At 45.2% G+C, this 27,043-nt stretch overlaps 1 protein-coding gene across 2 annotated transcripts in view; it reads right to left on the bottom strand.

The window, feature by feature from the left end:
• LOC138973131 (glycerol kinase 3-like) overlaps nt 1–26,427 on the bottom strand; it is a gene marked incomplete at its 5' end in the record, with an annotated part of 30,876 nt that extends 4,449 nt beyond the window's left edge. For both annotated transcript variants that reach the window (XM_070345796.1, XM_070345794.1), the window contains 16 exon segments: nt 8–85; nt 1,036–1,179; nt 8,111–8,231; nt 14,190–14,274; nt 15,411–15,507; nt 16,007–16,085; nt 17,353–17,433; nt 17,993–18,035; nt 18,401–18,468; nt 18,825–18,927; nt 20,310–20,419; nt 20,792–20,929; nt 22,614–22,693; nt 23,176–23,253; nt 25,286–25,392; nt 26,354–26,427. In XM_070345796.1, coding sequence (XP_070201897.1) covers nt 8–85; nt 1,036–1,179; nt 8,111–8,231; nt 14,190–14,274; nt 15,411–15,507; nt 16,007–16,085; nt 17,353–17,433; nt 17,993–18,035; nt 18,401–18,468; nt 18,825–18,927; nt 20,310–20,419; nt 20,792–20,929; nt 22,614–22,693; nt 23,176–23,253; nt 25,286–25,392; nt 26,354–26,427 — 1,486 coding nt within the window.
• Nucleotides 26,428–27,043: the final 616 nt, after the last annotated feature.

Here is a 27,043-nt window from a genome sequence, read left to right as displayed (position 1 = left end):
TACTCACCTGTGGGAGCGGAATCTGTTTGCCAGTTCATGGACCTTAGTACTGCCTCCTTCCAACGAGCATAGCGTACATCACAATCTGCAATGAAACATGATTAAAACATGCATTACTTTACCTGCATGTGGACTGCAAGCATAAAAACGGTTCTTGCAATGGTTTGCTTTGTCAATAATTAAATGTTTGATAAAGCTACCTTTCTTTCTCTGTTTATTTCTTAAGAGTGGTCAGATATCTTGCAACTGATATTGGACAACATGCTACACTGGAAAAGTGACAAAAACTTGAGGAAAGGGAGGAAAAAACGAGTCACCACGTCCGGTAACTGACTTGAGGCACCATCCTGCATTTGAAACTATCATCAAAGTTATGAAAAGTGAAGGGCAGGAGGAGGAAATGGAGATTTTTACTATTACCTGACTTTGACTATCATCCTATGTTTGGTGGAAACTGTCCTCAAACTTAATAGGATTACAAAAAGACTAAAAAAACAAAATGTCTTTTCTTTGCCCTGTCTTCCAAACCAAGTTGTCCAATGTCAAGGGGGATACAAAGCTTGAGAAGAAATCACAAGTCAAATGATGGTGTCACGTAAAGATTTTGCCATTCCTTGTGCATGTTCCCCGAGGAAAGGAGAAAGAATTTCAAGAATGAGGTTAGTCTCAGTGACTTATTCATATCAGGAGTAGAACATTACTTGTAAGGTTACTGCCAAGTTGTGCATGTGTCGGTATTCTTAAAATAAGGAGAAGTGAGCAAAGAGTAGGAGGAGGTGTTATTCTAGGTAAGAACAATTAGGACGTGGCGGACTCAACGTGTCAGCTTCAACACTGATGGTGTTTTAATCACACAATTCCATCTATTTTTTGCTTTGGAGATAGGTAGACAATCCAGTTAATGTTCTGTTGTATTTTATCACACATTCTACATCCACATAATTATATCTATCTGCTTTTGATTCTGATGTATTTTCAATACATTTTCTTCCCACCGTTACAAATTCTTTCCCAATAATTGAAGCAGTAGCCTACCTGACTGGCTGATGGAGGGAGTGAAGACATCGGTGGTGATGGTGGTGGCATCGTCCTTGTCAATGTTCCACACGTTGATTCCCTCCGCTGCTCCGGCCGCCATGGCTGCTCCTAGGGCTGTTGTCTCCGGCATGGAGGGCCGAACTGAAAGTTCAAGTTGTTGCATTTTCAACTGAACTTATGTGTATCTTGGCACGCCTACAAGGTTGTTGCATTCCTAGCCGAGATCCATACTGATGATTCTAATTGTAGAATATGACTAGTCTTCTGGTATTCACATGGACATTAACATGTATCAATCAATCAATCAATATGAGGCTTATATCGCGCGTATTCCGTGGGTACAGTTCTAAGCGCAGGGATTTATTTTTTTATTTTTTTATTTTTATTTATGCAATTTATATCGCGCACATATTCAAGGCGCAGTGATTTAATGAAAAATTTCTAAAGTAAATTTTGATTTAATTAATATACTTACCCGAATCACATTAGCATTGAGTCACATGAGATGCTTAGCACTGAAAAACGCTTACCTATCTAAGGGAAGCAACCCCATCACCAAAACGAAAGCGAAAGTAGCTTAGGTAATGAGCAGTCACACTGGGAGTTACCTCCCATATTGGTGTGCACACGTCACTTCCCATAACTCCACGTGTCTACCTACCCTCATACGGCTTTTACACAAACATCAAAACCATACGCGGGGCAGGCGGGAGGGAATCCAATATGTGATTCGGGTAAGTATATTAATTAAATCAAAATTTACTTTAGAAATTTTTCATTAAATTTCATATTCTTACTCCGAATCACATTAGCAGATAATCATCAAGAAGGCGGTGGGAAAGAAAAATCTAACTCACTCTAAAAACCTTGCCAGGAAGTAGCCCCATGCCAACAAGGCAGGGAGGGCTCGGTGGAAAGAAAATTCTAACTCACACCAATGCTTAGCCAGGAACTGGCACGCTGCCAACAAATCAGGAAGGGATCGGAGAAACAAACCTGATTGACAGCCAAGGAGTCTCTAATCAAAACTAGCCAAAGGAAAACCTCAGAGGGCTAGTACGCTGTGCCTAAACCTTCGATCAATCCCACGGACAAAAAAGGGAAAAGGCACAGAGAGAGACCAAAGCTCTGGATTAAATGAACCCGAGCTAAGTAGAGGGGGAAAGACAATCTGCCACCCCCCCCCTTTCTTGTTCTAGGAAGGAAAGTTCAACCCAACAAGAAGCGTGGACAAAGAGAGGCAGCTCAAAAAGAAGGGCGACCAATCACCACGTAAAGGAAAGAGAGAGACGTCCGAGTACCAGGTACCCGAGTCCAACTCGATGACGAAAACTCACAAAGAGCGTCAGCGTACATAAGTTCCAAGAACAAAAGAGTACGCAATTCAGTCTGCTTGTAGGAAAATCGAAAGAGAATCCAAACCCCAGACTGAAAGCGAGACTGATAAGCATCAAAAAACCGTGGCGCCAAGCAGTCGAGGAAATTCCCGAGAAAAAATTCTCCGGAAAAGCTGGAAGATACGTTCGTAGCCAAATCGAGAGAAAGCTGAAACTTGGACGAACCAACCAGAAAATGTCTGTCCGTCTTTGAGAGACGGAAGGCCAGACAAAAGGCAAAACCCTTTAGCCATTGTTGCCTGTGGTAGAAAGGTGACCGTAAAAGGAAACCCAACCCAACGGCAGTCGCTCTAACTCTCCTCATTTTAGAATGAGGATGAAGAAAGCGTCGGGTCTACAGACATAGGCACCCGAAAAAGCGAAGTCAAGCAGCTAAACGCTGCCGAACAACGCACAGACTAAGGCTAAGAGCCACAGAGCCCGTAACCCAGACGCCATTCCAAAATACCCGCTGAACACCGGCAAAGGAATGACTCAAAGGTTTCGGAACATTAGTTAGCCCTCTGCCGAGAGGAGAGGACTAATCAAAAAAACTGAGAGAGAAGGTCAGCCACAAAGGATGATCCTTCGAACTGATATTGTCGAAGACAATGCCCCCTCAGAAAATCTGTATGTCACCTCCGAGGACGAAGCATCAGAACCAGTCCTTGCTCGAGAAAGGCAGAGCCTGACCCAGCGAAAGACCAACACCGGCCGCATAAGTCAGTCATTGTTCCTAAAGCGCCGACGTAACCATGACGTCAGTAAGAGAACAACTCTCCGGCTAACCGGAAATGTGACCGGAACAGCAAATAGTGGCTGAAACGACTGTCACCCTGACCGCCAGAAACCAGCATACCCGAAGGTCAGCCCGAAACCCACCGGAAGAGATCCCAGAAGATGCTCAAGCCGGTGGACTTAACTCGCTGTGTGAACATCGCTAAAGAGCGAGATCAAATCCCGTCGACACCCAAACGCGTGAGCGAGGTGAAGAGAGGATAAAAGCACCTGATCTTCGTTCACCCTAGGAAAGGTTGAACAAAGAAAGAAGACGACATCATCGTACTGATCTACACCAAGTGTAAACAAATCAATATAATCCGTCCTGGACCGAAAAATATGATGAAGGTCTCCTAAAGATGCCAGATCTAACACGGACGTCCCATCTCCTCCTAAGAGAGAAGGATGCGTCTTGAAACAGCCACAACCGAGTCTCTCATAACTGGAAACCAGTAGAGGGAGCCAAATCCGGGTCCCCAGACAAGGCGGCCGCGGAGAAGCAGAGGACGAGTGTCAGACGAAGCCCAAGTAGCCAAAACAAGCTAAGGCTAAAACTGTTCCGTAACTTGTCTTGAGGGACAGGAAAAAGGAACAGAAACGGCAGGAGTACCACTTCAGGTATGGGATGAAATAGCCCAAGAACCTGTAAAAAATGGTATGCCACAGAAGAGGAATCTCCAAACCGAAGTAGGAAAAACTCCCTCTTCCCAACCAAACGGAAGTTGTCATCGCCGTACAGGCACCCAAAGAGTGTGCCAAAACAGCTGACGTCCTTCCGGAAAACAAGTCTGTTCGCTAGCCTCAGACCCACAGTCGGGGTGGACAAGCAGGCGACAAAGACCAAGGTCACAGACCAGTGGCATAAAAAACGATGCACGAGTAACCCGGAAACCGGAAACTCGCGTACCGGAGTATCACTTTGACTTATACTCTGACTGGAGTGAGAGTAAAGAAAGCCAAGTGAAGAAAGCCCGAAGGCCTATACCACGGAGGGCCCAGAGGCGGAAGGAAACACGCAATAACCGGAGACCGGAGCCCGTGTCTCTGGAAAACACCTGCTCATCCCTTGACTCAGAGGAAAAGGGTAAGAGGAGAGGCCATCCAACCACCGTGTCTGGAAAAGCGGAAGTCACAACACCCTCGGGGTGAAGCAAAAACTGCCCCGGCTGAAGCACAGAGTGCGACAATGCCGACCGCTGTTGCTCTCTCTCTGGCTGTAAGAGGCCAGAAAAAGAAACAGCGTATCCAGCCAAAGCCAGAAAAGCAGCCCCTGAAACCACAGAATGCGGAAACGAGGACTGAATAGACTGAGGCCGAAGCCATAAAAGACCGGAGGCCAGTCGGCGGTACCGTACAGCACTTCCCCGTCGCCTTAGCGTACGCGTGCCGTAGGACCCCCTAATCCGGTGAGGACCGGAAAAAACGCAGCCGTCGCAACCGCAAAAGCGGAAATGAAGGCTGCATAGACTGAGGCCAGAAGCCATCAAGCCCGGAGGCCAGTCTGCAGTCCATCCCATCACCGGTGCAGAGAGAACGCATGAGGGAGGACCTATACTTCCGACCAAAACCGGAAATGCAGCGGCCGTAAACGGCAGCCACATCCAGTCCATCCCGTCACCGTTGTCCGAGCGAACGCATGAGAGAGGACCTATGCTTCCGATAAAACCGGAAACGCAGTGGCCGTAAACGGCTGCCGCTACTGTTCTGTATAGACCGTGACCACGGTGGGTAAGACGAAAGTATCAGAACAGGGGTTATGCTTCCGGTTGAGAACCGGAAACGCAGGAGCCATAAACGGCTGCCGTTACTGTTCTGTATAGTCCGTGACCACGGTGGGTAAGACAGAAGTATCAGAACAGCGGTTATGCTTCCGGTTGAAAACCGGAAACGCAGTAGCCGTAAACGGCTGCCGCTACCGTTCTGTATAGTCCGTGACCACGGAGGGTGACGGAAGTATCAGAACAGCGGTTATGCTTCCGGTTGAAAACCGGAAACGCAGTAGCCGTAAACGGCTGCCGCTACCGTTCTGTTTAGTCCGTGACCACGGTGGGTGACAGACGTATCAGAACGGGGGTTATGCTTCCGGTTGAAAACCGGAAACGCAGTAGCCGTAAACGGCTGCCGCTACTGTTCTGTATAGTCCGTGACCATCGTGGGTGGCGGAAGTATCAGAACGGGAGTTATGTTTCCGGTTGAAAACCGGAAACGCAGTAGCCGTAAACGGCTGCCGCTACTGTTATGCCGCAGTCCGTGCCCTCTGGGGAAATGTCGGTATTGGCAACAACAGGAGAATGCAAGGAGTGACCCTGCCCCAAAGAACTGTCTCCCCTAAGGGAGTGTCCAGACGTCTCACGAGGACTGTAGGACCAGTTCAACTTACCGATAATGCCACCACAGAAGCGGCCACCGACAAGGCAGGAACCTGCTTCCCGGAAATGGAAGCATCCAACAAGGAAGCCAGGAACCGGACAACCACCACGGAAGGGAGCAAGACACTGCCGACCGCCGTGGAACGCTGCATCTCCTCTCTCCTCAATGCCGAACTCTGGGGCAAAGATAACACGAGAGAGGACACCAAAAACCCCCCTCCAACAAGAAGGGAGCACAGAAACAACGGACGTGAACGACTGCGCAAAGCACAAGTGCTAGAAGCAGAAACATGCACGGACAAAGAGGGGATTGCAGCCTAAACCACAACCCCAAGCTAAAAAAGGCGACGGCGGACGAAAGCTAAACTAGCCTTAAACGTCAGCCTAGCCAAAAGCTAAAACCAAACATAGCTACTGATAACCGAAACGACGGACGAACTATCAGACGCTAAGAAAATACGAAAAACTTCGCACAAATTACTGTAAGCACGTAAGTCCAATGGACAGAAAACTTCAGTAATTAAAAAAGTTCAAAGAACAACTAACCAAGCTTGTAAACTACCCGAGTAAACAAGCAAAGGCGACCTACCAAAAACATTAAAGTCAGCAAAGCTAACAAGATGCAAATGGCGAAAAAACATACGGCTAGAATTACTGAAACCCGCAAGCCGCAACGGCCTGCCAAGTCAGTAAACAAAATAATTCTCTAGAGAAACACCCAAAATAACCATGCTTGCCGAACCCAAAGGAGGCCCGCACGGCTAAATACCATTATAATGGAAGTTAGCAAGCTAACTGAACACACTAACAATGGCGACAAAGCAACAAGTCACTGACAAACAAGTCCGAACACGGACGCAAGTTCAGCAACAACAGCGAGAAAGAGAACACAAAAACAGGAACGAGCTCACCAAAACAGGTAATATGGCCGGCAGGTGTCACAACAACACAAGAGCAGACCATAGAGGCGAAAAATTTCAGTGACCTTTCCCTCAGAGGTGAAAAGATCGTATGAGGGTAGGTAGACACGTGGAGTTATGGGAAGTGACGTGTGCACACCAATATGGGAGGTAACTCCCAGTGTGACTGCTCATTACCTAAGCTACTTTCGCTTTCGTTTTGGTGATGGGGTTGCTTCCCTTAGATAGGTAAGCGTTTTTCAGTGCTAAGCATCTCATGTGACTCAATGCTAATGTGATTCGGAGTAAGAATATGAAATTTATTTATGCCGTGTGAAATGGATTTTTTTTTACACAATACATCACGCATTCACATCGGCCAGCAGATCGCAGCCATTTCGGCGCATATCCTACTTTTCACGGCCTATTATTCCTAGTCACACGGGTATTTTGGTGGACATTTTTATCTATGCCTATACAATTTTATTGTCAATCGGGGGATCTTTAACGTGCACACCCCAATGTAAGTGTACACGAAGGGACCTCGGTTTTTCGTCTCATCCGAAAGACTAGCACTTGAACCCACCACCTAGGTTAGGAAAGGGGGGAGAAAATTGCTAACTCCCTGACCCAGGGTCGAACTCGCAACCTCTCGCTTCCGAGCGCAAGTGCGTTACCACTCGGCCACCCAGTCCATGGTAGTACTAGCCCATCATAGTGGACAATGGCAAGTTGACAGTTGACAGCGGGGATATAGCTCAGTTGGTAGCGCGCTGGATTTGTATTCAGTTGGCTGCTGTCAGCGTGAGTTCGATCCCATGTTCGGCGGAAATTTATTTCACAGAGTCAACTTTGTGTGCAGACTCTCTTCGGTGTCCGAACCTCCCCCCTCATCCCGTGTACACTACATTGGGTGTGCACGTTAAAGATCCCACGATTGACAAAAGGGTCTTTCCTGGCAAAATTGCTTAGGCACAGTTAATAATTGTCTACCTATACCCGTGTGACTTGGAATAATAGGCCGTGAAAGGTAAATATGCGCCGAAATGGCTGCAATCTACTGGCCGTATAAAATTTCATCTCACACGGCATCACTGCAGAGCGCCTAGAACTGTACCCATGGAATATGCGCGATATAAGACTCATTGATTGATTCCTTGTGGTAGAGGCTAGAGGCGCACACACAAGGGTACACGAGCAGAAAGAGCACATGAATATTGAAATCTGAGTGTGTGTGTGGGGGGGATGAAGAGGGGGGTGGGGGGTGGGGGTGGTCAGGGTTGCAGACTTTCTCCTCTCTCTGGCAGTCTGACCAGTCAGCTTCTGTATTTGTCTTCCAACAGCTTCTCCCGTGACTGTACACCAGTCAGTTCAGTCGCTGATTTCAAGTTCCCTTGGGAGGATACATGCTTAAGTCATCTTTGATGCACAGACAGACAGACAGACAGACAGACAGACAGAGAGAGAGATACAGAGAGAGAGACTGAACAAGACTTGCAGACATACAAACATACAGCCCCTATAACAAAAAAGAGAAGTAAGAATGTGAGCCACACACACACACACACACACACACACACACACACACACACACACACAGAGCACCAAGCTATAACAACAAGGAAGAGTCAGAATGTGAGCAACGTACCAACGTTAATCTGCAGAATGTCAGCCTGTATCTGCATGAGGAGGTTGTTGCACGTCATGCCTCCGTCCACCTGAAGCACTGTCAGCGGTATCCCACTGTCCTGGTTCATCGCCTCCAGCAGCTGCACAGTTCACGTCATTCAACACAAAATACAAACTCATAAGAAAGAACAATGCTCATTTTTTTTCGATAAATCCAAAATTTTAATAATAAATTTTCATTTAATTAATATACTTACCCAACTCACATATAGCAATTAACTCTAGTTCAGTGCTGGTAACGCTGTACGCGTTCCCCTTGGTAACAAGGGAGACCACCCTAAAAAAGAGTGATCCATCCCATAATATCAGACCGATGTCCGGTCCAACATCCGTATGCGTGCGCATACGCCGCCATTTGTATCATTCGAACGAAGCCCAACTCACTACTTTTTTAGAACCCAATACCACCACAGCGGGGAGGCGGGAGGGTTTAAACGATGTGAGTTGGGTAAGTATATTAATTAAATGAAAATTTATTATTAAAATTTTGGATTAAATTACATATTATTACCCAACTCACATATAGCAGATTGCTACTATAGGTGGTGGGTACTTACCAAAACTAGGCACGCAGGACTTGTCCCGCCGCTACCATGGCAGGCAGCGCGGAGCTTCCATCCTGTCTGACAGAAGCGACGTCTCTGAGGTAATAGTTGACGAAGACGTCCTCAGAGCGCCAATACGCAGCTTCCAGTACCTCGGCTAGCTTGCCGGACCGAAGCACTGCCACTGAGGATGCCCAGGCTCTCGCCTCATGGGTTCTAGCCGCGGTGAGAGGCAACACTGCCCTAACGTCACCCGACTGCACTTGCCACCAGGCATATGCTCGTTTGATCAGAGTGGAGATCCATTTGGCCAGAGTCACCTTCGCTATATCCTTACACCTAGCCGTGTTTAAAGATATGAAAAGAAGCTTTTGACTTTCTGACCTAACAGGCCGAGTTCGAGACAGGTAACATCGGAGAGCTCTCACAGGACAATTTGCAATATCGGGATCTCCAGGAGCCAAAATCTTGCTCAAGGGTGGAATGCGCAAGATTGGAGAAAGCTGGCCAGGTTTCTGGTTTTTCGCGAGAAAGCCGGGAACAAATTTGAGAGAAATGGAACCATCCTTCTCGAACGCAATATCCTTGTCTAAACCCGACAAAGAGTGCACCTCACTACCTCTCCTCGAAGTAGAGAGAAGCGTTAAAAACACAGTCTTACGCGTCAAATCGGCCAAACTGGCTGACAAAAGAGGCTCGAACTCATCCGAGGCTAAGAAACGTAAGACCAGGAACAAATCCCATGCAGGGAGAAGCGATTTCGAACGAGCTGCTAAAAGGGCAGCCCCCTTAATAACACTAGCGATAACCCCTCCGAGCGAAATTTTGTGGCCTAATTGCGCGAGGGTCGAAGAGATCGCCGACCTCCGGACCCTAATAGAAGAGGGAGAAGCCCCCTGATCAGCCAACCAAGACAGATGGTTGGCTACATGAATAGACCTAGGTGAAAGAGGTTTAACCCCGTTAAGCGCGCACCACCTAGACCAAGAGGCCCAGTGCGATGAGTAAACCGAAGAAGTCGATTTTCTATGTGCATGTCCAACGAATCTCAGAGTAGGGGAAGAGGCCCCTGCCCTACGCAAAGCGCTTCGGACAGAATCCACGCGTGAAGGGCCAGGATCTGTGGGTTCTCGTGCTGAACGCCTGACCGGGGCTGCACGAGATCTCCTCTTTTCAGGGCGAGAGGGATCGGGGTCCGAACTGCTAGACGCAGTAGGTCGGGAAACCAGTGCTGGCTTGGAGCGACCAGAACCAGCGCTGGTTTCTCCAAGTCCACTTTCCTGAGGACTTTGCCTAAGAGGCAGAACGGAGGGAAGGCATACGCCGGAAGATCTGACCAATCCACTTCCAGAGCATTCACCTTCCAGGCCAGAGGATCCGGGAAGGGGGACACAAAGAGAGGAAGTCTCGCCGAAAACCTCGTCGCAAAGAGATCTATCTTGGGCTTGTCGATCTGCGACCAAAGCCGCTGCAAAGACTGGTGTGTGAGAGTCCACTCTGAATGAACAATCCTGTCCCCTCTGCTCAAAGTGTCTGCAAGGACGTTCAGACTGCCCTTCAAGTACACTGCTGACAACAGAATGTGCTGGGCGTGACACCACTTGAGAATGCGACATGCAATGTCAGAAAGACTGTGAGACCGAGTCCCCCCCTGCTTGTTCACATACGACGCCACAGACATGTTGTCGATGTGAAGACGTACATGACTGCCCTCCAGGAAAGGCTTGAACGCTAGAAGCGCCAGGGAAACGGCCTCCAACTCCAGTACATTGATATGTAGGGAGGCCTGAGAGCAATCCCAAACTCCCGAAACCATGTGCTCGTCCAGATGAGCACCCCACCCCGTCAGAGATGCGTCCGTAAACAACTCTCTCTCCGGCGGTGGACAAACAATGGGAACACCCCGGAACAAATCCGGAAGAAGCCAAACACCTGTGGTCTGCTGAAACCAAGTTCCCAGTGCGATCGGAACACTCCAGTCCTGGGATGTCTGATCCCACCTTGACTGCAGGGAGGCCTGAAAAGGCCTCTTGTGAACCCTGCCCAACGGAATGAGGGAAGCCATGGATTCCATCTGACCCAGAACCGAAGTCAGAACCCTTGCACTGGCGTGATTCTCTCCGTAGAGAGACCGAATCAGACCCTGAAGCTTGTCGATCCGCCTTTGAGACGGACGGACAGACCACCGAAGTGTGTCGAATTCCATGCCCAGGTAAGTAAACGTCTGGGATGGTTCCAACTCGGATTTTGTCAGGTTGACAGAGAAACCCAGCTGTGCCGCCCGGCTCAGCACCCTGTGCGTATGAGCCTCGCAAAGCCCCCTGTTCTGGTGAAGGATTAACCAATCGTCCAGGTATGCTCTGAGACGGATGCCTTCCTGTCTCACAAGAGCGCAAAGCTGCCTGACCACAATCGTGAAAATCCACGGAGCTAAAGACAGGCCGAACGGCAGAGCCCTGAACTGGTAAGCTTTGCCGCCCCAAGGGAAGCGAAGCCACTTCCTGTCCGCGACATGTATGAGGACGTGAAAGTAAGCGTCTGTAAGATCGATCGACGTTGCCCAATCTCCCGGCCGTAAGGCCTCCCGAACCGAAGTTGGAGTTTCCATGGTAAACTTGATTACTCTCAGAAACTTGTTCAAAGGAGAAAGATCTAACACCGGCCTCCACGCCCCCGAGGCTTTCGGCACTACGAAAAGTCTGCCGTAAAACCCCGGGGACCGCGCGTCCAAGACCTCCTCTATAGCTCCCTTGAGCAGCAGAGCCGAGACCTCCTCCTGGACCGCGTTCCGTGCCACCAAATCCTTTGGCGCCCTGCAGGGCGGGATTATCCTGACCAGGGGAGCCTTCTGCCCTGACCAGAGAAGCCGGAACCCCGAACACACTATCCCCGTGACCCACTTGCTGGCCACCAGTTGCAGCCAGGAAGAAAGGGCCCTGGACGGGCCGCCCGCTACAACTAGCGCGGGGGCCACCGGGATGTGTTGTTCGGGGAAGTTTCATTGGGGGTGAGGCTTACGCCCCGACCCCCTGGAACCCCCGAAAGACTGACCCCTCTTAGGGTATGGAGCTCCACGCCCCCTACCCCTGGAGGAGAATGACTGTTTCTGGGCCTTCCCACCACCAGACGAGGACGTCTGAGGCTTAGCAGAAGAAACAGCCTGCGTCTGAGACTTGCCCTGAGGCTTCTGGAAGCCCTGTGAAGCCAAACGCGCGATCGCTACATCCCGCGCGTCTTGCGTCTCTTTCTGGAGGGCATCGAGAGACGCCTGCCCTAAGAGAGAACCCTCAGCAAAAGGGGAGACCTTCAGCCTCTCAATGGTCGCGGTGTCCCGAAATCTGGACCCCGACAAGAAGGCTGACCTCCTTGAATGCACTGCGTGAGTATACAGCCGGGCAGACAAAGCAACCTGTTCTCTAGTCACCTTGCCCAGAGTAGCCAGCAGTGTCGAAACATCTGTCGGCGACGCATCAAACCGAAATTCAAAAGGATCAAGAGATGTGGCAATCGATCTGGACAAAGACCTTTGCAGAGACTCCGACACGGACGTGAGTTCCAGCAAAGACCTTCCAACTTCCTCCACAGCTGCGAGAGAACCGTCAGTACATGGGACAACTCTATCCCTACTGTACCCGTCTTCTCTCAAAGCAGCAAGTTCCGGCGTCACCGGAAGTGCCCCTGACGGCAGAGCAAAAGAGTCAATCAGATTCAAAGGATAAGGGGTAAGCTTGAACTTCGAAACACCGGAAGCAGCCCGAGCCCCAGGCTGAGCCAGCCAAGAGACAACGTCTTCCGGGGCCTCGCCGTGCTGAACCAACAACGGCACCGCCGGTTTGCGTTTACCACACAAGACGTTAGCCATCTCATAGGCAATAGTTGACGATTCCCGGAAGCGGAAGCGAGGCCGTTGCTCCTGTGCACTCCGGAAATCGTCAAAAGCAGAACGAGGTGGGTGAAGCTGAGCCTTGTCCTTCACCACCCCTTCCGGAAAGTATCTGAACGCCGTTTCCGCCGCCAGCGCCACTGCGGCTGACAGCTTCACGGGCAAATTCAGTTGGGAATCCTCTACCACTGAGGCATCCCCGTCTTCCGCCCTACACTCCGACTCGAGATCAAGCTCGGAGCCAGGAGGCAGAACATCAGATAGTTTATCGTCGGCAGAACCGACCACTTCCTGCCCCCCGGGCGGAAGAGGACTAAAACGGTCCCCGATATTCTCATAAAGAGACGTACGGAGGCGTTCGTCCTTTTGCTGCTCATAAGAACTCTCACGACATCCAACGCCAGAGAGAGCCCCCTGAGCTCGCACACCGGCAAGCGGTGTAGACATACCTTGTACTGGTGTCACATTCAGAAGAGACACCAACTTGGTACTCCCATCCTGCGAAGCATGGACATCCGCCCGAGTCACAGTCGCCGAAGGCTTAGCGGAAGTCGAAGCCGGAACTGCAGGAGACTGCCGTAACTGTGCTAAGGAGAGAACATCAGAAACACCCGACGGAAGCGCACGTAATTCCTCCCGAGTGGAAGATAATTCCGACGCTAATGTCGAAACTTGAGCGCTCAAAGTCAACAATAAAGACGCAACTTCAGCTGGCGCTAACCCAGGGCAGCCATCTGAAGTTGAGGCAGAAGCAGAAGCAGAAGAAGCTTTGCCCGAACCACTCTTGCCAGAACGTAAACAAGCCTGACCGGAAGTTAAACTGACGTCTGCTAACACGGGAGATTTAACAGAAGTTGAATCAGAAGAAACAGACGCGGATTTTCCTGCGCCCTTCTCTCTCCTCGAGCTTCGTTTTGGAGGCGTATCGTCAGGTACCTGCCTCGAACTAGGCTTCCTTTTAGCGCTATCAACAAGCGCAGCCTCCGCCATAGCGAAAGAACTCACGAAAAATTTCAAAGAAAAACAATTTCAGAAAAATTTCACAAGTACAAAACGAGCGACGAAAAACGTCGCTAAAGTTATAACAAAACGGAAAGATCTCACCACACAGCGTAGGTAAAGGTGTAAAGTTAGGCGACGACCAAGGGGAGATGCCAAAGCCAAAGACTATGGCGAAAAGCTGAAGACAGCAGGAGCGTACATCAGGAGCGTCCTTCCCAGTTGAACCGCTGAGAGAGAATGATACAAATGGCGGCGTATGCGCACGCATACGGATGTTGGACCGGACATCGGTCTGATATTATGGGATGGATCACTCTTTTTTAGGGTGGTCTCCCTTGTTACCAAGGGGAACGCGTACAGCGTTACCAGCACTGAACTAGAGTTAATTGCTATATGTGAGTTGGGTAATAATATGTAATTTAAGCATGGTTTTATAAACATAATTATTAAGACAGGATTAAAACATTTAAAAACACATTTCAAACTGTTTGAAAAAGTATGGTAAGAATTGAATACAAAAATACCACAGACTTAGTTGTTGCTGTTTTTTTGCTGAAGTGTGAGCACTGTGGGGGAGACATGGTAAAATACTGATGGCTAACACTGACCTCCCTTGTCTGGAAACACACAGCCTCCAGGGCAGCACGTGCGATGTGGTGTTTGGTCGTGAACTGACTCAGACCACAGAGAATGCTGCACATCAGAAAATGTTAAGACTAAAGAGGCGCTGTAACTATTCTTCAATTCAGTACATAAGCTTTACACCCTCACAGCATGATTAATACAGATAGACTTTTAGCAGAACAAACTTGAAAGGGGCTCCTCTGAAACTCAAAGCCATAAATAATGTTGTTAATAGAAGCAGGTTCTGAAAAGAGCGTGTTAGAGGTCATTCTCGTTTCTTTCCACATGCAATATCACCCGTAAAAATCAACTTGTAAGTTGAGTGAATCTTGTTTTTTTCTTTTTCTGTGCAGCAGAGGCTTCAAGCAATAGAAATGCTGGAGAAAAGACGAATGTCAGAAATAATTGTGCCAGGTTTGAATGGGTTGTAAAATAGAGCGAATGCCCTTGCTTTTAGTGAGACAAACAAACCACGGGCAGGTGACTAGTGAGGGGTACATCAGAAATAATTGTGCCAGGTTTGAATGGGTTGTAAAAGAGAGTGAATGCCCTTGCTTTTTGTGAGACTTTTAACAAACCACGGGCAGGTGACTAGTGAGGGGCAGATCAGAAACACGTGGACAAGGAGCGTGTCGAGATTGTTTGTCTCACTAAAAGCAAACCCTTTCACCCTTTCACAACCAATAAAAATCCGACAGAGCTATTTCTCAACATTGTCTATTAAAATGAAAATCATCACATGAACATATCGCCCTATGCAGACAAACAAGAAGCAGTTCACAAGTCTAACTCACTGGAGTAGACTTTTGAAACCTGTCTACTCCAGTCAAAATAAGCTGTCACTTAGTGATTATACTTCTTCCAAGTTTGACCATTATTTTCACATTTATTCTGAAACAAAAGTTCACCTTTGAAAAGTAACCAGAGTCAAGCATCCTGCATACTTATTTTACACATGCTATAACATTTTCTCCACCGGACTTCTTATGCACAAAGAGAGGAGAGGAGAGGATGGTGTGTGTGTGTGTGTGTGCGTGCGTGTGTGTGTGTGTGTGTGTGTGTGTGTGTGTGTGTGTGTGTGTGTGTGTGTGCGTGCGTGTGTGTGTGCGTGCATGCGTGCGTGCGTGCGTGCGTGCATGCGTGCGTGCGTGCATGTGTGTCACAGTGTGCAAAAAATCCACATCTAACTGAGACACTGGTCTTACCCGCGAGCACTGTCTTGCCAGTAGGGGCAGAAGAGGCCGGAGAAGGCAGGAACAAAGTAACATCCGTGTGTGCTGTCTACCTCTTGTGCCAGTGTCTCTGAAATTGTACACACCATTCTCACTGGACTTCTCTGTGAGAATGAACAAACTGATCAACATGATACACACCTAGCAATGGATCAATTGCAGCCTCTCTGAAGGCATGTTTGTACAGTATAACCTGCCCTGGCAACCACCTCTCAACAACCACCTCTAAGGATCCCGTTTTTTCTATATAATTTAACTTTCAATACCAAGCATCTGTCCATAATGATGAACCACTTTGAGACAGTCCATTGAATGGTAGTTATAGACAAGTTTGATGGCACAAGCAAATCCAGGTGAATCTTCAAATTTACCAACAACAAAAACCAAAGCAGACAAGGAGAGCATATTGGTAAACGGGGGCTGACAAATACAATGTTTGCATTGGCACTACACAGCTAAGGAAAACAATTGTGTCTTGTTTTCTCAAAAGAACGGTTTATTGAAACTGAGAGTGAACCAGGCTTAAGGTTCAAGCTCTCTCTATTTTTCTCTCTCTCTCTTTGACTCACCCACTTCAGCAGAAGTTTTGATGATACCAAGATTATCCCTGAGCCAGCGAACACAAGCTCCTGATATGGCAATAGCACCCTTTAAAAAAAAGAGAGAAAAAAAGATTTTAACAAGAAGGGCAAAGCCCATACGACTCACATGCTTGACATGACCTTGACCTTCAGGGTCAAGGTCAAATAACTAAACCTAGCAATGACATCATACACTAAGAACTGCTTTACACATTTTTCCTACCAAAATACATGTGACCTTGACCCAAGGTCAAGGTCATCCAAGGTCATGCAACACAAAGCTGTTAATTCAAGACATAGGAAGTACAATGGTGCTTATTGGCTCTTTCTACCATGAGATATGGTCACTTTTAGGGGTTCACTACCTTATTTTGGTCACATTTCATAAGGGTCAAAGTGACCTTGACCTTGATCATATGTGACCAAATGTGTCTCATGATGAAAGCATAACATGTGCCCCACATAATTTTTAAGTTTGAAACAGTTATCTTCCATAGTTCAGGGTCAAGGTCACTTCAAAATATGTATACAATCCAACTTTGAAGAGCTCCTGTGACCTTGACCTTGAAGCAAGGTAAACCAAACTGGTATCAAAAGATGGGGCTTACTTTGCCCTATATATCATATATAGGTGAGGTATTCAATCTCAAAAACTTCAGAGAAAATGTGAAAAATGTGAAAAATAGCTGGTTTTTAGACAACATTTATGGCCCCTGCGACCTTGACCTTGAAGCAAGGTCAAGATGCTATGTATGTTTTTTGGGGCCTTGTCATCATACACCATCTTGCCAAATTTGGTACTGATAGACTGAATAGTGTCCAAGAAATATCCAACGTTAAAGTTTTCCGGACGTCCGGACGGACGGGGGGGACGGACGGACGGACGACTCGGGTGAGTACATAGACTCACTTTTGCTTCGCATGTGAGTCAAAAATCACAAAGAAGTCTGAAAATAACATTTTAAATCATATACGTGCTCCTCCTATCCTTAAAATAACATCATCAAGACAACATAGTGCTATTTGTTTGTTAATTTGTTGTGCTTAAACTAAAAGTATGCTTGCAAACCATACGGAAACATTTGGTAAAGCAATACTGAATCACTAGTTCCTGTTGTGTTTTCTCTTGTGTTTGAAAGTAACACAAAGTGAGTGCATGATTCTTGTGTGCCATGATGCAATAGATATTGATTTTACACCTGGATTGTGATTATAACCATGTTTATTGTGGATCACAATTTCTCTATGGTTGATGATTGTATCTTTGCTCAAAATGAATCAAACCAACAAGTGAACAACAAACAGACAATGAGACCGCAGGAAACAAAGCTTACCTCCAGTGCATAAACAGCTTTTCTTTTGGGGCCAAACTGGTAGGCAACAGTTGTCAACAGCCCGTTCTTGGACTCTATCACCTGAGAGAGAAACATAACATAATTCAGCACTTAACTCAGAGATGAGAAAAGCAAATGGCTAAAAGGGGAGAGAAAAGATTTTGCAAATATCAGAATAAGAAATTTTTTTCAAGATTTGCACAGTTTTATTATCCCTGAATGAAGATACATGGACAGGCAATGCTACACAACTGACCATGGTGTGTTTTACTGCTTCACAATCAATGAAGATGCATGGACAGGCGATGCTACACAACTGACCATGGTGTGTTTTACTGCTTCACAATGAATGAAAACTGTCCAAATTACCTTAGCGAACTGAGTACCACGAGGAGTAAGAATCGCATCACTGACTTAACTGACTTCCAGGACACAATGATTCTTGTTACAGCATTTGTAACAAACGTCCACCAAAGTAAAGGCACACAGCACTTTCTTTTGATTTCTTCCCTTTCTTGTCAGTTCTGCTGTGAGTTCCAGGATTTACTGGCATTTACAATTCAGAATCAACAATATTTTGGGTTACACAGAAGTATCTGTAGCATCAAAGAAAGGTTTGAGTTATTAAATAAGGACATACCTCTGGCCCTGTATTGTACAACAAGAAGCACCCAGTTCCATACCTGAAAGTGTACAATGTAGGCATACATGAGAAAACTCTATTCCATGTAAGCAATAACAAAGCAATTTGTACTTGCAATGTTGATGTTACATGTCTATATATGGTTGCCACACACACACACACACACACACGTGCAGTGTGCACACATATGAAAGGTTGCACGTGACTTTTTATTTGAAATTCTGGAAATTTATCTGAAAACTATTCACAAAACCAGAATTACCAATTTCCATATAAAGTAGCAATTTCCATCCTTGCAGAAGTGGGGTGTCCATGCAATGTGACGAGGCAGTCCTAAAGTACTTGTAAAGCATAACAAACAAAAGATTGGCCGCTGATTGACCAATTGATTTGATTGACACTCACGTGTTTTTGGCCTGTCCCGTTTTGAAGCATGTCTGGCCAACAAGGGCTGCCTGCTGGTCTCCTAGAATCTGAAGTCAAGAACATGAAAAAATTCAATCTAAGCAAAATAAACAATGATCCTGAAGTTATATTACAAGAACAGAAAACACTGCTAAATTCTAATTTGAAGTTCCAAAATCAAGAATACAAAACCCAAGAAAGGTAAGATTTTGGAACATAAACGCAACCTTGCCTTTCATAAACATGATAATGATTCCATAAAGTTACTTTTCTTGTTTTTTTACTACTGCATAACTGAGAAGTCAAACAAATAAACAGCACCTAAAAAAGGTCGCCTGCACTGTGAAAGCAATGTTGAACTTTAGCAAGGAAAGTACCATGACCACGTAATAAGGAGAATGACAGAAAGACCAGTGAAATTTACTCCAGAAATAGGAATGCCCTGGAGAGGTCCTGACGCCACACTGCCATAGATCTCTGAGGAGCTGCGGATCTCTGGCAGCACGCTCTTTGGAATGTCAAAAAATCTGTAATACATTTTACACAAGAATAAAGAAACAGTTCTCCAAACAACAAGAATGGTGAATTTATGAAACGTACATCAACTCTTTTTGAATGTCAAACAATCAGTAACACATTTGACACACATAAAAAGAGGATGAAAGTTGTTGTTTATGTCAATGCTTGTTATTCTCTCAGAAGCCAGGAGATTGGTTCCGCATAACTCTCACTTCACTTTATTGCACAAGGTGGATGCATGTCAAGCGCTTAACTCCCTTTTTAGAATTTTTTTTAAAATCCCCCCTTCTTCTTCTTCTTCAGCGTTCCAGAATGTTCTGGTTACGTGTGAGCTCGTTTGCCCATTTGGGCTCCCCACACTATACTCTGAGAGCATAGTCAGCTCACTCCGCTTTCGTTGAGTAGGCATGCTGGGTATTTTCGTGTTTCCATAACCCACCGAACTCCGACATGGTTTACAGGATCTTTTCCATGCGCACTTGGTCTTGTGCTTGCGTGTACACACGAAGGGGGTTAAGTCACTAGCAGGTCTGCACATAAGTTGACCTGGGAGATCGGAAAAATCTCCACTCTGAACCCCACCAGGCGGCAGCGACCGGGATTCGAACTCACGACCTCCCGATTAGGAGGCCGACGTCTTACCACCACGCCTCTGCGCCCGTCCAAAATCCCCCCCAAAACACAAGAAGGGTTAATTTACAGAACGTTTACACACTCACAAACAAAACTTTCCGCAGACCTTTGACCTAGCAATCTTTAAAGTAGATTGACAGGCAATAATGAGACAATGGACACAAAAAGAGGACTTAACTCAGTTAGGTGTTTTTTCTTCAAGCTCAAGATGACAAGATATTTTACTCACCAATTTATTATAAAAAAAAACGACTTTGGAATGCACTCTTCAAATTGTGGATTATGGCCCTTTTTCATAAATGTATATGCGTAACTGTCATAGTTTGGCCTGCAGTGTCTGGGAGAGTACAATTAGGTGTTGCCACAATGTGAACTCTTGAGATATTTGAACCACAGCAAAATGTTAATAAATGTTTGTGTCTGCCCTTTGTCTCTCAGTTCCCTCACTCTATTATCTCACTGTTGCTGGAGGCTAGCAGCTGCTGCGCTTCCCAGCTGTGTGCATGTTTAGGTGTAATCAGTCCTCTGCGCTTCTGGCACAATGACCTAGATCTTTCACGTGCCACAGTGGCCAGGGTCTTTTACATGTATGCCAAAGCAGTCACAGGGGGACACTAAATGAATGCCATCACGCACGGTTGAATCATGTTTGCCTGGCCTTGATGCGAACCTGTGATCCAAGGACCACAAGTTCAGAAATTAACCATTGATTTAGCTACCAGACTGCATGAAAATTGCTATATGCAGCATGTTTTACCTGCAGAGAAAGTCATCCCACTTGAGTGTGTGAAGGTTCATGAGCATTGTGCGACTGGCGTTGGTCACGTCCGTCAGGTGTTGCCCGCCGTTCACCCCTCCCGTCAAGTTCTGAAAGAGAAATTGAGCACTCATGCAGAACTGGATGATGAACACAATCTCTCCCCACACTCCCAGCCAAAATGCCTAAAAGTACCCTCATAGTATGCAAGTGTTATAGTGGTACCTGTATGTGATGCAAGGCCAGTCCGATGAGAGGACATGTCCCATGATAAGACACCTTCTGTTGTCCTTTTGTCTATCATCTCTTTAAAAAGATACCTGCCATGACAGGCCACCTACAATGTAGGGACACTTTTTAGCCGGTTTCTGAGATCTAAATCCTGAATCAATTTTTGCCATTTTTGTAAAAAATAATGTTTAAAATAATTTTATAGATTTTCATAATTTCCTTGCCTCGCAAAAGCTAACAAAATAACTTACCCACATAATCCATGAATCCACGGTGCCAAAGAGACATCGTCCTTCTTCTACTGCCTTCCTGACGCTTTCACTGTTGTCAAGCAACCAGCGTAGTTTCACCGCACTGAAGTAGGTGGTGATTGGAAGACCGCAGTAAGGCTGTGAACAGTACACATGATGACATCATACCATGTTATATTCTTCCTTTCTCAACGAACTACAGACACAGCTCATGTGTTGTTGGCATTTAAGTATTTTTCATGTTCTGTGATTGGATAGTCTTACACAGCCCTATTTCAGCTATGGGGCCCAATATTGCTACAGAAGTGTAACGATAGAGAAATATTCTAACAGCAAGCTTCACATGATTCTTGTTTCACCACTGTGGATATAGAATACACCTCTACCTGGTCAGGTGTGCTTCTGTGACAAGACAACCAACGATACAATATACAACAAATTATTTCTTACCATACGTGAAATACATTTTGGATAAAATAAAGTTCTTAGAAAGGCAATGAAACGTACGTCCACCATTCAAGCAACTGCAGTCTAGCAGACAGTCTTTCCAATGTTTTGCACTGAATCAGCAAAGTTTTCATTTTCTATATAACGTCTATTCCAAGTAATGTTGACATTAAGTTTCTCATCTGAAACATTCATTTGCTGAATCTCTTCTTAAACTATCCTTGCTTTAATATCTTTTGTTTTCTATTCATGCTTTCCTAAAACTATCCTTGCTTTCATATCTTTGGTTTTCTATTCATGCTTTCCTAAAACTATCCTTGCAATTAATCTTAATCTCTTAAATTTGTTTTAAAGTAAAAAAAAAATTAGAACATAGAAATAACACGTTTCAATATCCAACAGGTAGTTTTCCCTTCATTCTGTAGACATGATAATACTTTGTACAGTAAGAAAAATCCTATAATGACCCCTCCCAGAATGACACCTCTCACCAATGAATGGCAACACCTCTTGTTGTCCAATGTCAGACAGACCAACAAAGAGGAAATAACGACTTTGATCACAGGCAACTGTGCCCAGTCAATAACGACTTTGACCCCAGGCAACTGTGCCCAGTCAATAACGACTTTGACCCCAGGCAACTGTGCCCAGTCAATAACGACTTTGACCCCAGGCAACTGTGCCCAGTCAATAACGACTTTGACCCCAGGCAACTGTGCCCTGTCAATAACGACTTTGACCCCAGGCAACTGTGCCCAGTCAATAACGACTTTGACCCCAGGCAACTGTGCCCAGTGTGCGGTGATGCTAGCAGGTAAGAGCAGAGGGTGTCTCACTTTCTTCTCACCCAACAAACGCCCCTCATTAGTCATTACTCACGCATCGCGGACCAGGTGTGGTAGTCAGTGGTACATGCAGAATATTTCTTGTGCTGGTCAGTAGAATTTGCTTGCCCTGCACGTCTTTTACAGGAAGCTTGTGCTTTGTTTGTGACAGTTGTGAAATCTTGTGAGAGTTACAAGAGTGTGTGTGTAAATGCTTGACGTAATGCTTGTTTTTGCATAACAAGAGAGAAAGAGAGAGAGAGAGAGAGAGAGAGTGTGTGTGTGTGTGTGTGTGTGTGTGTGTGTGTGTGTGTGTGTGTGTGTGTGTGTGTGTGTGTGTGTGTGTGTGTGAGAGAGAGAGGGAGTGTGCGCGTGGCCCAAATGTAATGAAACACCCAGGAAATTTGATCCGGTATGGAGGGGACTGGGGGGCAAGGGGTTTGGCTAAAAAAAAACCCACGTGATCACCAATAAAAAGCCCTCCATTCTAAAACCGATTATTCAGGACATTTACAAGGTGTCAACTTGTATGTTTTATTTTAGTTACTTACCCGCAAATAATCCTTGCTCTTCTGTGGCGTCTTGTCAATCAGATTTTTCACAGTGGAGGCGGTTCTCAGGTCCAGCCACACTGAGTGACACATGACAGCTTGTTAATAGGTACAACTTCACTTCCATGGTATGTTTATATTCCAAGAGTCTATGTATTGAAACTGAAATATTCCATGTTTGATACATTTGATCAAGAACTTACCAATATTGGTTGCTGTTGTGATCAATTTTTGTTTTGATATTCAATGTTTGTAAAGTTCTACTAACTAGTACAGTTGCTTCTATCTTCAGCAGCAAAAATTAACTGCGCAAAATGTGTATGTAAGCCATTGCAATCTTCTAAAAGACGGTTAGATTAATGAACAAAAGGAGAGACAAAAAGTATGTTGGTTGAAAATAACTTTTTCAGCATTTTATAACGAAAGAATTCCTTCATATTGGATGTCGAACGCTGAAGGATTGTAGATCCACAAACACATCTCTTGTGTGCACTAAGAGCAGCAATATGCTTGGATTAGACAGCAACAAATAAACAAAGAAACTGTGCATATAAACACCCACCGATGGCATTATAAAGAGGTTTTCCAGTGACCTTGTCCCACACCACTGTTGTCTCACGTTGGTTGGTAATGCCAATACCTGCACACACACAATACAACTTTTACTCAGATTGTTTGGGTGAACTCTCCAAAAGATAAGGACTGTGGCACACAGCTTTTAACACCAAACAAATACGAGAGAAGAATTATCTTAATAGGGAAAAGTCTTAAAACAGGGGTAAATTTACAGAGGTTATCAGGCATGGGAATTGAAAAAAGTAAAAAAGGCTGAAAATGTGTAAGTACATGTAATAGCAAAGTCAACGACGCGAAGCGCCTAGCCCTGCTAGGGGGGTTTGGGGGCATGCCCGCCCCCCCCGGAATTGTTTTTCTCCAAAGAACCCAAATGGTGCAATTTGGTGTCATCTGAGCTCCAAGTATGCCATTAAATTAAGTTTTTAGAACCATTTTTGCCTCCCCATTTATTTTTTCAGCGGACTCTTTTGCTTTTTCGGCGGAACAAAACAAAAAAATCGGCAGAAATTTGCCTTTCGGCGGACAATTCCCATGCCTGGGTTATATATGAACAGAAAATCTGCCAAAGTGGTACTAAAACGGAGGAAGTCTTGAAAGGGGGCCTCTATTGTATCGAAATCAATATCTGAAATAAAGCATAATCCACCTTGGCTGTTACATAGGTAAGAGCATCCCCCCCTTGGACACATACCCAAACTCAACAGACTGGCAAAGGGGGAATCTGGACTGGGTGGCCGAGTGGTAACGCACTTGCGCTCGGAAGCGAGAGGTTGCGAGTTCGACCCTGGGTCAGGGCGTTAGCAATTTTTCTCCCCCCTTTTCTAACCTAGGTGGTGGGTTCAAGTGCTAGTTTTTCGGATGAGACGAAAAACCAAGGTCCTTCATGTACACAACATAGGGGTGTGCACGTTAAAGATCCCACGATTGACAAAAGGGTCTTTCCTGGCAAAATTGTATAGGGATAGCTAAAAATGTCCACCAAAATACCCGTGAAAAGTAGGATATGCGCCAAAATGGCTGCGATCTGCTGGTCGATGTGAATGCGTGATGTATTGTGTAAAAAATTCCATCTCACACGGCATAAATAAATCCCTGCGCCTTGAATATGTGTGCGATATAAATTGCATAAAAAATAAAAAAAATTAATTAAAAATCCCTGCGCTTAGAACTGTACCCACGGAATACGCGCGATATAAGCCTCATATTGATTGATTGAATCTGTATTGAATTAATGTTTCAACTTGACGTCAGTGTTGTTTTACCATCCATAAAGTTTGACACCCTCACGGCAAGACCACTCGGGGCATTTTACCTGCATGGGCTTTTTATCAGACACAGCCATCTTCTTCAAACAAGTCCTGCGCTTAGAAAGACACTGCATGGTGTTTTCCTGCATATAGTTTGGCTTCTTAACCACAAGCTTAAATTATCATATTATCACTAATATCAGGTTTCAGGTTACTAATGTGCCATGAGTGAGTCAACAGGCACATGTATAAAAAATAACATACCGCTGCAACACCTTTGGTTAAGACATCAGCATTGAATTGAATTGAATTGAATTGAACTTTATTTATCGAGGGTAACAGAATAAGAATTCAGACAGGAAGGGAGGGGGGAGGGGGCCTCCTCATGAACTCCTCTAGCCTAATTGGCACTTTTATTTATTTATTTATATGAGAGATTTATATAGCGCTTGACGTTCTCTAAGCGCTTTACATATTAATTTCTGCCGTGTGAGATGGAATTTTTTACACAATATAATATCACGCATTCACATGGGCCAGTAAAACTCAAGCCATTACGGCGAATATTTACTTTTCACGGCCTATTATTCCAAGTCACACGGGTATTTGGTGGACATTTTTTTTTATCTATGCCTATACATTTTTGCCAGGAAAGACCCTTTTGTCAATCGTGGGATCTTTAACGTGCACAGCCCAATGTAGTGTACACTTTTGACTATGCCTCAACCGGATTTGGTTGAGGGGGTGGAACAACCCATTGTCTTTTCTCCCAGGCTGAACCACGTGTAAGCTTGGTCTAATCAAGCAGCAACAGGACAGTACATTTATGTTATTGTAAATTATCCTTACATTTGATATCAGAGATTCCATTGCCAAGTCCTTTCAGGTTGTTGACAGCACTCTCAATGCATGTTTTCACAGACTCCAGAATTTCATAAGGGTCTTCTTCCACCCATCTGAAATCAGAAAACACATAGAACTATCACTACTTTCCGGGTGACAAGGCGCTTCGTTATCTAAGACGCACCCCCTTCTTTTTAAAAAAAATTGTAATCCAGTCACCCATTGGACGCAGGGGGCCGATAGGGCACACCAAAATTGAAAAAGTATACCGGTAGTCGTAGTCGAAGAATGAAAATAAGCCGGCGAGATCAAAGCCAGGTCCATTGTTTATAGACACGACCTTCTTCCCAGGGGTCAATGACCCAGTTTTTGCCATGAGAGGTGGTTCCCCTGTCATATCTGAGAGAGGAAATACTTCCTGCACCGGGTCAGTGACCGAGTTTAACAGAGTGGAAATAATTATGTGTGCTCTGTGTGTGCGGCCAGATCAAAGGCAGGCATTGTGATAGCTGGGTGGCTTGAGAGCTCGAGGAAACTTGGCCAGGGCAGTACCTAGTAGCTGAAACATGCATTGTCACAAGTTGTTTGACTGGTACTCAGGCGGTCTCTTTGATTTTTTTCGTATTCCATACACGGATTAGACGCTTCGTTATACAAGACGCAGGGGTCGAACTCGAGGAAAAAAGTCGCGCCTTATGAGTACGGTACATGCTGTTAATTAAAGTGCACACAGTGACAGCAACATTAATATCTACTCTCTGTATGCTGATTATAGAACTAATTACTATCATTAGAAAAAGAGAACAAAACCAAAACAGTAAACAAAAAACACAAGATGAAAACAAAAGAATATTCTTTCAAGGTTTAACAATTTATTTTGTAGATATGGATCTTTTAAATCAGAACTTCCTATGTTCTAAATCTGCAGTTATTGAGAAAAGAGAGCCTTGTAAATGTCTGAAATGGAAGAGGTAGTATAATAATTGAAGCAAAAAAAGAGCAACTTTACCTTTAGAACCCAACAACAACAACAAAAACACAAAAACAATTCAACAAACACAAATCAATACTTACCCTTCATGTGGACATAACTGATTGATTTCTGTCTGATGATATGTAATGAGTTCAGCTGTTCTACTGTTGAATATCTGAAAGAGTAAAAAATCAAAATCATGTTGTGAGTAACACAGCCCTTTTTAAAGGCACAGTCAGCCTCCCGTAAACCATCACAGACACAGCACAAAACAAGATAAAAATAATGATTTAGACAGCAGATTGTAGTTTTTTTTGTTTTTTTTTATCACACTTAATGTTACGCCATATATAACGAGAATGATTATTTTGGAGATTTGATTTCCACATTGTAAAACAAGTTATTTGATATATTATTTTTACAGCAGAGCGGGTTTGTGTGTATGTATTGATGGAGTAACCTGCATTCCTCTCTTTATTGTTCTTGTATTTTTGTATTTATTAATTTGTTTTCTTTTTTTTCTTTTTATGTACCCCCATGGGGTTCCCTGAAATAAAATTTGACTTGACTTGTCAGGCTTCTACACACAGTACAAACACCCTTTCATTTAAACACTCACCACTTGAGAACATCCCAGGTGCCCTCCGTAAAGAGCGAGCAATTTTCAAAGAATTTATTTTGGCGCGGTTTATCTAACCCTCGAGCCATCGTGAACCCGTGTGATCCAGTTTCCTTTTTTTCACAATTTAGTCATCAGTTTGTGATTTCAATTCGACTCGCTGTAAGCTTAT

This window comes from Littorina saxatilis, linkage group LG8, assembly GCF_037325665.1.
Source record: "Littorina saxatilis isolate snail1 linkage group LG8, US_GU_Lsax_2.0, whole genome shotgun sequence".
Taxonomy (NCBI): Eukaryota; Metazoa; Mollusca; class Gastropoda; order Littorinimorpha; family Littorinidae; genus Littorina; species Littorina saxatilis.
This window is presented reverse-complemented; position numbering and strand designations above follow the sequence as displayed.